This window comes from Lissotriton helveticus, chromosome 5_1 (assembly GCF_964261635.1).
Source record: "Lissotriton helveticus chromosome 5_1, aLisHel1.1, whole genome shotgun sequence".
In the NCBI taxonomy this organism is placed as follows: domain Eukaryota; kingdom Metazoa; phylum Chordata; class Amphibia; order Caudata; family Salamandridae; genus Lissotriton; species Lissotriton helveticus.
Window position 1 is genome coordinate 80,264,663 of NC_136065.1, and position 12,902 is coordinate 80,277,564.

General features: G+C 49.3%; 1 protein-coding gene across 1 annotated transcript in view; it reads right to left on the minus strand.

The window, feature by feature from the left end:
- LOC144752395 (E3 ubiquitin-protein ligase TRIM39-like) overlaps positions 1-12,902 on the minus strand; it is a 182,629-nt gene that overhangs the window by 73,688 nt on the left and 96,039 nt on the right. The window contains exon 7 of the mRNA XM_078640329.1: positions 1,692-1,725. Within this exon, the coding sequence (XP_078496455.1) occupies positions 1,692-1,725 (34 nt within the window). The remainder of the gene's footprint in view (positions 1-1,691; positions 1,726-12,902) is intronic.

Below are 12,902 nucleotides of genomic sequence, written 5' to 3' on the forward strand. Positions count from 1 at the left end.
GCATGTCCTTTAATTCTCGGTGGAACCCTGCTGGATCTTTGTCATGACAAGGAATTAATTTCTTCATCTCTAAGAGTTCCATCTTTGTAATCGGGGTGTAAACAAATACTCGTTGCATTTCACCATCTGCTGTCCTGACTGGGTGTACTTCTCGTAACGGATTCTGTCTATCTATGTAAAACGGTTTACTTTCTGGAGGTGAGACATGAACAAAATGCGGGTTCAGGAACGTTCTATATTTATGGCGCTGTTCTAGAATGACACTAATTAAATCGGTACCTAAACCTTTCCATCTATACTGGAGTAACTCGTTCAGGACATCATGTAACGGACCTGGATCAGAATGTTGACCCTCATACAATGTGATGAGGTGCTGAATCATATACATACCCACCAGTCGTTGCTCGGCTGGGGGCAATTTCAGAAACATTTGTGCCACTATTTCGTCTGGAAAAGTGGTAGAATCAGTAATCCATCGGACTGCTGATCGGGCTAGTTCTTGTTCATGCATAGTACTTAATTCACTATAACCGATTCGTGATTTCAAAATGTGATCGGTAGCTTGAAATACTTGTTCTAGAGAACCTTGTTCCGGTGCTGGATGATGAAAGATTTTCTTGTGTTCTAGGCGTAAATGGCGGTCTGGAAATCTAGATTTTCCTACATACGCTATTCTGGCGGTATTCTCGTCCTCTACCTCTTCAGTAAAAGAGTCATTCTCTTTCTCGCTTACTTGTGCTGTTTTACGTTGTTCGTGTAACCTTATTATTTCCTTACGAATTTTCTTGTACATACTCTCTATACTACTGATGGTTCTGTGCTTACCCTCGGCTATATTATCACTCCACCTTGTCAGGGTTCTCATTTCGGCCGGATCTTTGGTCGGATAATCTTGTTCCCTTATTAAACAATTAATCAGAAACTTTAATATCATGAGCTGGATCTCAGCTTTCCTTTGAGACATGGCTTCGCCAATACTTTCTGGATCATCCCCTGTACGGATGAAACGATATATTCTGTCTAGATCTTCTTTCTTATCCGGTAGGGTGTCCAAATACCCGGTCACCCGTCTTACACGTATGGAATATATAACCGTACTATCATCGCCTGTGACTGGATCATAGCGGCATTCAGTAAGAGCTCGTCGGATTTCTGCAACGGACTTATATTTGGGCGTACGCTGTAACGCACGTTCATGTAACTCGACTAACGTTACACGTTGGTGTGGCGGCGGGGTACCAGGAGGACCTCCTCCTGCGGCCCCTAAACTAGAATCGTCGACTGATACTCTTCGTGCTGGCAGAGTGACTGATGTGGCGGGAAGTTGTACTATGGGCTGGACCGGGGGTACCGTAGCAGGTACTGCAAAAGGTGCCCCGGTGTCTGGAGGAGGATTTACAGGAGCTGGTGGAACAGGATTTGCATATTCTGGGATTGTGTCGTCCAAATAGGACGAGAGAAAAATATCAGCTGCGGTCGGTTTGTGACGTAGCTTGGTCGGAACTAATGGTGGCGGAAAATTACTGGATGCCTCCGGGGTTGCTTTTGGCAAGCCCTCGGCAAGAAGAGGATACATACCCTTAATGAGGGCATTCCTCTGTCTGTCTGACTGTTCGGTTTTAACTCGCTCACCTATCTCGATTAATTCCCTTTCTTGGGCTCGTTCTAAGGATTCTCTACTTAATTCTGACTTTCTGATTTCTTTTTCGGTTCTTTTATGAGATTCTTTGCGCCATAACTCGATGGCATCTTTCTGTGACTGTCTGGCTTTCTTTTTCCATAATGCTTCTTCTACTCGCATGATGCACTCGGCATCCCACGTACCTGATACGGGCCATCTATACTTTTCTTCTAACTCTTTGGTGTACTCCACCCATAAATCTAGATATAATATGGCACTTATGCCATGCTTCTGATACATAAAATGACCTGGACTGTCCCTAGGCGGGACAGGAACTGCTTCTTCTAACAGACCTTTTCTAGTTCTTAACTGACGTAATTTGGAAAACAAAGGCATGACTGAACTGTAATCTAGACACAATACAATACACAATGAACACGATAATTACACCACTTTCATACCACGACATTAAAATACATGAAGAACATTTAAAATAACAGTTTTGACAAAATACTACCTGGAATACTGAAAACAGAATACATGAATTTTCTCGAGAACAGAACTGACTAGAACAGAAACTAGATGCACTGCTAAAACAGTACGAACTTACCGGTCTCATGAAGAGACACGTCAGGACCCGCATCCACCGGAGTGGACACTTCGTGTTGGGTCTGTGTACCACCAAACCCACGGACCAGAGTCAATTAGATTGACCCTGTCTAGATACTACCCCAGCAACGGTACTCACCGGGCAGCAAGAACGGAAGGCCTCGGACTGGACTGGGCTGCTTCGACGCCGGACGGACACGGACTTCGGACTTCTGTTACGGGTGGGCCTCCGGATACCTCGGACCTTGGACTCTCGGCTTGGGCTCTGGTCGGGACTCGCCGCGTTCCTCCACCGCCTCGTCTGGATGCTGGACCGCAACCTCCGTCTCCTCCGTGGGCCTGAGGGATACTTGAAGCAGAAATATCTGCACGTGCACGGTATGGTTCCGTCACGGCTGCAGAGGATCAGGGGGCTTACGGGGCTTCACCGGCGCGTGGGGAAAGGGCAAGTCCCTATTCGGGCGCCATTATGTGGTATATAAATAAATAATACCGGATCTATTTTTGACTGGATATAGTAATAACAGATAGCTCAATAAATAAGAGTCAAGATTCGATGTAGTAGGAGTTTGCAGGTTTAATACAGCATAAAGGACAGGAACAGGACAACCTGCACAGGAATAGGATGGCAGCGCTGCACGGGGCAGGATCGGCGTAACATTTAATAACAGTGCACAAGTATATATACTAAAACAGTTTCATTACAATACATACGATAGGCGGAGCAGTGGGTGGGGTCAGTAACAGTCGCGAAAGATAAGGGTGAAAGTAGGTGTAACAGGAGGCGTGTACATAGACATGTGATGTAAACGTAACAGAATATGTCATAAATGGGGTGGAAACATGGAGGGGGCTACCTGAGGAGCCGGGACCTCTAACCTAGTGGTGCGCGCAAACTGACAATGACGTGTTACTAGGAGAAGCTGGGGGCTATGACTTCTGCGCTAGGAGCAGAGACTGAAATCTGGAGAGTCAGGGCGACATGTACCTAGACATTATCTAGTATCTGATGTTTAGAGAACATGTTGATAGAATCCAAAAGTTATTGGGGTAAAGGCTAACAGACTCTAAGACTGGTGCATGCATTATTCTACATGTAGTGCGTGTTGAAGAATATTAAATGACCATTAATACGGTATTTCTCTTACATGGAGACGTAAAGGCTAGACCATGACGGAAACTATTGATGCGATTCAGTAGCTAAGGAATGCAGAGAAGGAGGGCTGGACTGATAACTAGAATCATAACATACTTTTGGCAGACTAGCAGGCAGAGCCAGGCTGGGCCGGGCACTGTGAGGCAGGAAGTAAGTGAAGGGTCAGGAATACAGGTGGGGGCTGTATCGCTCCTCAGCGAGGGCTCAGGAGACAGGAGCTGAATCTGGTGTCCGGGCCCTTTTGAGGCCTAGAAACGGGGACTTTTCAATGAAATAACGTGCACACTGGGAAACGTGGCAACGCAACTTTACATAAGCCTGATACTCGTAGCTTTCACGAGAACTGGAAACTGGCATACTAGAGATGGACACAACTGTAAGTGCGTCTTTAATCAAACATGGGGAATACATATGCATATTAATCATGCACATGCAACATAAGATGGGGAACACATAGGGACACAGAACATGGCAAAATTTACTTTTCCACACACGGGCAAGGCCCAGGCAAAGGGTGTGCCCGTCCATTCCCGTCAGAAACTGAAGGAGGCTGGCCCACCCCTCTTACGCCCAGTTTCAGTTGCAGTGCTCCGTGGCCTTGTCCTCCCTGACATCCTGCCCAGCGCTCTCCTCTCAGCCCAACCTGCACCAGACTCCCAGTAGTTACTGCCCAGCTGCGTCCCTCTTGACCCTGGTAGCCTGGGCCAGCTGCACTTGACTTTGCAGTCTAGCTTCTTCCCCTTCCCTCTGTCTCTGCCGTCCCCCATCTATCCCTTGCCCCCCGGCTCTGCTGGGACTTACGTTCCGCTGCCTGGAGGCTTGTCGCTCCCTACGCCTCGCCTCCCGCATCACTCCTGGTCGTGCCTGCTGTTTCCCCTTATGGGCACCACTGGCACCATCTTTCCAGTAACCCAGTCTTCCAGCATGGAGAACACAGCACACCAATGCAGCAGACACAAAGAGTGGGTACGCTCTGCATGGACCTCGCTCTGCACTAGGTCTCCACCCACCATGGACCGCCTGTCCTTCACATCAGAGGAACTTTGGGGCAGATGTATCAAGCATTTTTGCATTCGCAAACTGGCAGATTCTGCAAATCTGCCTGTTTGCAAGCACGAAAATTGTGTTTCAGTTGCTGCAAACCTAATTTTGCGATTCGGTAACCTGTTACCGAATCGCAAAGTAGGTTTGCTTTTCGGTATTAGGAAGGGGCATGTTTAGGTTGTCCCTTCCTAATACCTAATCGCATCGGTATGTATGAATGTTTTGTGACCGCATTTGCGGTCGCAAAACATTTGCATGTTACCACCTACTTCAAGTAAGTGGTAACCCATTCGCAAATGGGAACAGGTCCCCAAGGGACCCCTTCCCCTTTGTGAATGTTTGTAAAACCATTTTTAAGAGGAGGCAGTGGTCCCACGGTCCACTGCCTGCTCTTTAAAAATGAAAAGAAATCTTTTCATTTGTCGTTTTGTAAAGCATCTTGTTTTCCTTTAAGGAAAACAAGATGCTTTACAAAAAAAAAAGATTGCTTTATTTAAAAGCAAACACCGACAGGGTGGTCTGCTGATCTCAGCAGGCCACCATCCCTGTGATTTTTGCGATTCCTAGGGGTCGCAAATTGCGACCTACCTCATTAATATTCATGAGGTAGGTCATTTGCGACCCCCTAGGAATCGCAAAAGTTGTACTATACACCTTCATACATGGCATTTTCCGATTCCCTAATTGCGAATCCTTGTGATTCTCAATTAGGGATTTGCAAATAACTATATTGACACATCTGCCACTTAGAGGCCTGGACCCCGGATGTCAGAACAACTGCTGTGCCCAGGCCTCCCCCTGGACCACCAACGGGTCTTTCTCCTGCTGGAATTGCCGATTTATCTGCATCACAACAGAAACAACTGACACCATGTTCATCAGCCACAACAAGTCACTCACACTCAACATCAGGGCCGTGGCCGAACCCTTCAGAGAGATCAACTTCCTGCTGAACAACGCACGCTCTCTTGGAAAATACACCACAGAATTCTAGCAAACCATCACTATCCCAGACATCGTCTTCATCCCAGAGACCTGGCTGAACCGCGCATCAGCACCCAGTATTGCCACAGCCATTCCAGACGGATGCAAGATCACGCACCGAAACCGGACCAATAGAAACCGCAGCGGCACAGCCATAATACACAAAGAGACTCTCAAACGCGCAACCACCACAGACAACACTACCCCCTTCAGGGAGCACCTCAACTCCAAATGAACAGCAAAACCACAATCGGAGACACCCTCGCCTACAGACCTCTGGGACTCCCCCCTCTCTTCTGCAACTCCATCTCCGACTTCATCGCTCCTATCACCATTGAGGTGACCTCAACTTTCACCTTGAAAACACTGATGACACCAACACGGCTGACATCTTAGAAAGTATGGCCAACCTCGAACTCAAGCAACTGGTCACCGACCCCACTCACATCGCAGGAGTCACGCTTGACCCTATCTTTACAGCCAGATACAGAGTAAAATACACCCACACTGAAGAGCTGACCTGGACTGACCACCACTGTGTCAACTTCATCGTCTCAGAGCCCTTCAATACCCCCACCGCCAGCGAAACATGTCGCAGCTGGTCCAAAGCATCAGAACAATGCTGGATCAACACCCTCAATTTCCACCTACCCACCTCCACAAGGGCACAGAATAAGCAGTGGACAACTTCACAAACTGGATCACAGCAAGCACTGATGAACTTGCCACGAGGAAACCTACCAACCCCAAGAAACGAACACGACACCCTTCAAAGATGCCCTCAACCGCTACCACCACTGCTTGAAAAACACAGAGAAGGCCGCTCTAGCCACCCACATCAATGGCAGCTCCAACTGCAAGGAACTTTTCGACATAGTCAAGGAATTCACCACCCCTTCAGCAACAGAAAACATCACACTATGACAAGATCTCTGCGATGCCCTGGCGGGCTTTTTCCACAACTAAATAAACACCATCTACAAGACTTTGTACCCCAACACTCTGACGCAGACAGCATCAACTTCATCAGGCCGACTGATGCTCACCCACACCAGCTTACATCATGGAATCCCCTCACCTCGAAGGATACAACAACCATCATGAGATCCATCCACTCTGGAGCCCCGGCAGACCTCTGCCCCCACCACACCTTCAACCTCGGCAATCAACTCAACAGCAAAGAACTCACCAAGATCCTCAACTCCTCGCTCACCACAACCCACTTCCCCCAGAAGTGGAAGCTCGCTGACATGAAGCCTTTGCTGAACAAGCCATCCGCGGACCCAGGAGAACGGAAGAACTACTGTCCCATCTCTTGGCTCACGTTCTCAGCCAAGGTCATTGAGAAGCCACCGATGACATCCGAATGATACTAGACCAGGGGAAAACAGTGGCTCTCCTCCTCCTCGAACTCTTGGCAGTTTTTGACAAAGTATCCCACCACACACTGACCAACAAGTTCCACCAGATCAGAATCCAAGGAGCAACCCTCAAGTGGATCGCCTCATACCTCACTGGAAGAACTCAGAAAATCATCCTCCCTCCATACTCCTCGCTCCCTAAGAACATTACCAGCGGGGTACCTCAAGGCTCATCCGTCAGCCCAACCCTCTTCAACTAATACATGACCCCCCTGGCCAACTTTGTCACAAGCCACGTAATGAACTCATCTCCTACGCCAACAACACTCAGCTCATTCTCTCTCCGACTAACAATACAAGAACTAAAAAAATAAAAAAGTTCCAAAGATGCATGAAAGAGGATGCCGGCTCCTCTCTGTCAATGACTCAACAAGTCAACGCTGTCTCTTCCTCCTGCTTTAACACCCTCCACATGCTTCGCAACATCTACACATGGATCCCCACCAGATCCAGAAGAACGGTCACCCAGGCCCTCGTCACCAGCAAGCTGGACTACAGCACGCCCTCTACGCGGGAACCATGGCCAAACTCCAGTATCGACTCCAACGCATACAGAACGCCTCCGCACGCCTCATCCTCAACATCCCCCGCCACAGCCACATCACCGCCCACCTGAGGGACCTGCACTGGCTACCCGTCAACAAGAGTATCACCTACAAGCTCCTCACCCACGCTCACAAGGTACTCCTCAACACTGGACCAGAATACCTCAACGACCGACTCAACTTCTACACCCCGAACTGCCAGCTCCGCTCCGCTGACCTCCCCCTCGCCACCGTCCCAAGCATCAGCAGAGGGACCGACGGTGGCAGATCATTCTCCCACTTCGCCGCCAAGACATGGAACACCCTCCCCACCCACCTACGACAGACCCAGGGCCTGCTGACCTTCAGGAGACTCCTCAAGACCTGGCTATTCGATCAGTAGCTGCTCCCCCCCCCCCCTCAGCGCCTGGAGACCCTCACGGGTGAGTAGCGCGCTTTACAAGTGACTGATTGATTGATTGACTGGATGAACAATAACTGTCTCAAACTCAACAACAACAAGACAGATGTTCTCATCTTCAGGAAAGGCAAGGTCACACACTGGAACCACAAATGGTGGCCTCGGAGCTGGGCCCAACCCTGATACCCACCGAAAACACCCGCAACCTCAGTATCAACCTTGACAACCAGCTATCCATGAAGAAGCAAGTCGGTGCTGTCTTCGCCGTCTGCTTCCTCACGCTCAGGAAGGTTTTCAGATGGCGCCCAAACAACCCCAGGCGAGCTATCATGTAGGCTCTTGTCACGAGCAGACTCGACTAAGACAACTCCCTCTACTTAGGAATAACTCATGAGGAAACTCCAGACAATCTAGAACACAGCGACCAGTCATCCTCTACCTCACCAGATGGACACACATAACCCCACACCTAAGGAAACTCCACTGGTTACCAGTCATGAAGAGATACCAGTACAATACAAGTCATACACGGCATCACACAAAGAAGGGCCTGCGTTCCTCAACCAACGCATGACCTTTCACCAGCCCATCAGAAAACTCAGATCCCTAGCTGCCACCTGTTGCATCCGTCGGACTAACAGGGGAGGCTGCTCTTTCTCCCATTTGGCAGCCAAGATCTGAAACGACCTCCCCATGCAACTCAGAGCCTCACCATCACTCCAGCAACTCAGGAAGGACCTCAAAACTTAGATGTTCAACCAATACGAGAACTGGAAGCATCATACGATAGCACCTCGAGATCCTCACGAGTGTAGGAGACGCTCTCTACAAATCCAGATTGATTCACGCCCAGTCGGCTGAATGGACGTAACCCTATTTCTATCCTGTCATAGACTCAGAGCTGGAGTGGATGTGGGGTGTGGGCTCCGGGGGGCTGTACCAGCAGAGCTTTGACAGACATGAACCAATGCTACTCTCAGATGGACCAGGAGGCCATCACCATCCATTGGGGATGCAGACATTCTCTGTCTGCATGGACTATAAGTCTCTAGCTCCATTGTTTCAGGGGTCGGCCTCCAAGCCTCTACCCAGGATATAAAAGTGGATCAACCAGCTACGGGAGGATGCTTTCTCAGTATTCTATCCCCAAAGATCTAACAACCCTGCAGATTAGCAGGCCAGACAGCCACGCTGGCAACCAGTGAAGAAGAGGCATGTGCTTTTGATACGGAGGAGTAGGACATGATAGTGATGGATTGACCATGTCTCCTTCCAATATCCCTGGAAGACATTGTGACTGCCACAAATACTAAATATTACCTCCAGCTAGAAATCCAAGCCATCCTGTGAGAAGTTGGCTTGGTATATGATGTTCACTATTCTAGTGAGCACCTTGTACCAGTCCAAAAAACCCTTATGGTGATTGGTTGTAAGTCAACCTTATAGACCAGCTATCCTAGGGGTAGCATGGACAAAAGCAGTCTTAGGCTAAACTCAAGAGGGCATGTGAAGCCAGCTGTTTTACCATATGCAATCCTTTTAATACCAAATGAAAGGACACCACAAAAGTTATATATTATAAAAATATATGTATTTATTACTAGAATAATCCACTATGCTCTTTATGAGGGCAGAGGCACAAGCGTTTAAACAAAAGCACTTAATAACATACAAAAGTTGCACAATTATGGATAGGCCCGGTGGCCCTTAAAACCATATACTAAAATAGTGGTATAAGAACCACATCATGAACAATGGTAAGGCCTAGGGCCTTGAGAATCGCTGGGGCTACACTGGACTAACAGAAGTTAGGACGTGGGAGGCCCACAGGATGCGGGTGCAGTGTCTAAAGGCACACGCGTGCACCATAGAAGTCAATGGTGAGTAAAAGTTAGAAAGTTACAGATTTGGAAGTCTTCCGACTGGACTAGAACTTAACCACTTAAAACTAGGACACTAGAGGTGTAAACCACTACAGGATCACCGGAGTACTCGCGTTACCTCACCCACAGGAAGCGGGTGCATAGGTGTCAAAGTGCGTAGGGTTTCTTCGTGGAGTTCTATGGAGCCTGGAGGAAAAGATGCTGCAGGCGACCAGGAGAGAAGAGTCCGGTTGGATCCAAGGGTGGATCGAAGATGTAGAGTACCTGAAAGCAGAGGGGACAGAGTCTGGGTCACTAGCCAGTGACCACGAAGGAAACAGGAAGGAACCAGGCGATGTCGGGTTGCGATCAGGTGATGTCGTGAAGCTTGTCTCCACTGCCACGTGGACAAGGAGGTATCGACGACGACCAGGAGGTGGACACAGACTGTCCCACGAAGGCTCTCGCTGTCGGCGGTGTCTGTTCTCGATTCCGAGTCAACAGGCCTTGGCAAATGCAACCCACGCAGGAATCGAAGATGGCTTCTGGATCAGACCAGCAAGGTCTGATGGGATGCTTCTTTTCAGGGGAGCAAGGGCCAGTCTGGAGCAACCAGACCAGCAGTGAAAATTTGTAGGTTTGTCGTCACAGAGGCAACTAGCCAACGGGCAAGTGACCGGACAGACGCGTCGAGCAGGAAAATGCAAAAGGGCCCCACGCAGCACTCTGTGAGTGTGGAGAGGTGATCTTCCGTGCAAAAGCTGCTCGGGGCTGGGTCTTGTCAATCCCTAATGCACAGCTTCGAGGGTGCCTCAGGAGCTGCACAGGAAGCACTTCGCTGGCTTTCCAAGATGGCCGGTCCCACGTCTCATGTCCCCTCCACGGGTCTCAGCTTTGCTGTGGCTGTGGATCGGGCTGTTGGAAGTCTGGTTCTTGTCGATCTCTGGCGTTCGAGCTCCGGCGGAAGCAACGACAAAGAAAAGCTTTGAGCGCTGATGGTGCCTGCTTGTGCAGGGTGGTCACCCCTTGACCACAAGGGAGATTCTTCAGTCTTCTACGTCGAGTAGGATGTCGAAGGGTCCAGAGTTCTGTTTCAAAGTTTCAGTCAGGATTATCTAAACTCTATGGACACAGCTCCTACCTTTATTCCAAATCAAGGGGCTGGATTACCTGTTAGGTCCCTCCTATGGGTGGGACCCAGGAAGGTGGTGGTTACACCCCTTTCCCTTTGTCCAGTTTCGCGCCAGAGATGGGGCTGGAGTGCCCCAGCACCGGTTTGAACTGGGCTATGCATGGGACACCTTGTGTGCCCCAGGCAGTGTCTAGTTTCACTCAGCCCTCCCTGCCCCAATCCACTATCTCCTGTCTGGGGTGATGTTAGCATCTCCCTGTGACAGGAAACCTTTTGTCCAGGCCTCCCCTGCCCTGAGTTTTGGTCAGCAGCAGGATGCCAGACTTGTGTCTGTGGCAGCAGCATCCATTTTGTGATGCTGAGGCTCTGGTTAGTTTTAACCGCGTTTAAGGAAAGTAACATGTCTTCTCCCTCTAGAAGGGTGGAATGCTACCCCTGTCGCCAGGACTGGCGAGGGGGTAGTATTCCAAAGCGTATGACACCTTACACAACATGTTTTGATAAAGCCAAACCAAAGATAGCATCTAACCGCGATGATTATAATGCACTTAAGAGTATATGGTATGGCAATATCCCAGAACAGCTATAAGGACATGGTTCCGAAAGCTGCAGACAGGCTCAGCTCATGCTAGAGCACCATCTCACATAAAACCAAGCACTCTGCCTCCAGGATTGTTAAGGCCTGCCATAGGAGTGACCCATGATGCACTGGGCCAGGGACAGACTAATTTGCATACAGCCAGGTTCTGAAACTGGGATGGTGCAATGAGCTAAAAAACGGTGTTGGATCTAGCCCTGATCTCTTGACTGGGTGAGAGTACTCTGCTTAATTCAGAGACTCTGTCCATCACCACCCCTTGTTGTAAATAATTTTGTCCACTCTAAGCGTGGAAGGGTATACTCAGATGTGAGTCCCTTGCTCATTGCACCATCAGGATTCAAGCAAGCCGGGCCGAAGACGGCTGGAATGCCAGAAACCGGTCCCCGGAAGCTTGTTTCCTTCCCAGTGTAAGAATTGGCTTTTGTAGTCTGGTCTGCCCTGTTCCCATGATGCACTGGGCCAGGGACAGACTAATTTGCATACAGCCAGGTTCTGAAACTGGGATGGTGCAATGAGCTAAAAAACGGTGTTGGATCTAGCCCTGATCTCTTGACTGGGTGAGAGTACTCTGCTTAATTCAGAGACTCTGTCCATCACCACCCCTTGTTGTAAATAATTTTGTCCACTCTAAGCGTGGAAGGGTATACTCAGATGTGAGTCCCTTGCTCATTGCACCATCAGGATTCAAGCAAGCCGGGCCGAAGACGGCTGGAATGCCAGAAACCGGTCCCCGGAAGCTTGTTTCCTTCCCAGTGTAAGAATTGGCTTTTGTAGTCTGGTCTGCCCTGTTCCCATGATGCACTGGGCCAGGGACAGACTAATTTGCATACAGCCAGGTTCTGAAACTGGGATGGTGCAATGAGCTAAAAAACGGTGTTGGATCTAGCCCTGATCTCTTGACTGGGTGAGAGTACTCTGCTTAATTCAGAGACTCTGTCCATCACCACCCCTTGTTGTAAATAATTTTGTCCACTCTAAGCGTGGAAGGGTATACTCAGATGTGAGTCCCTTGCTCATTGCACCATCAGGATTCAAGCAAGCCGGGCCGAAGACGGCTGGAATGCCAGAAACCGGTCCCCGGAAGCTTGTTTCCTTCCCAGTGTAAGAATTGGCTTTTGTAGTCTGGTCTGCCCTGTTCCCATGATGCACTGGGCCAGGGACAGACTAATTTGCATACAGCCAGGTTCTGAAACTGGGATGGTGCAATGAGCTAAAAAACGGTGTTGGATCTAGCCCTGATCTCTTGACTGGGTGAGAGTACTCTGCTTAATTCAGAGACTCTGTCCATCACCACCCCTTGTTGTAAATAATTTTGTCCACTCTAAGCGTGGAAGGGTATACTCAGATGTGAGTCCCTTGCTCATTGCACCATCAGGATTCAAGCAAGCCGGGCCGAAGACGGCTGGAATGCCAGAAACCGGTCCCCGGAAGCTTGTTTCCTTCCCAGTGTAAGAATTGGCTTTTGTAGTCTGGTCTGCCCTGTTCCCATGATGCACTGGGCCAGGGACAGACTAATTTGCATACAGC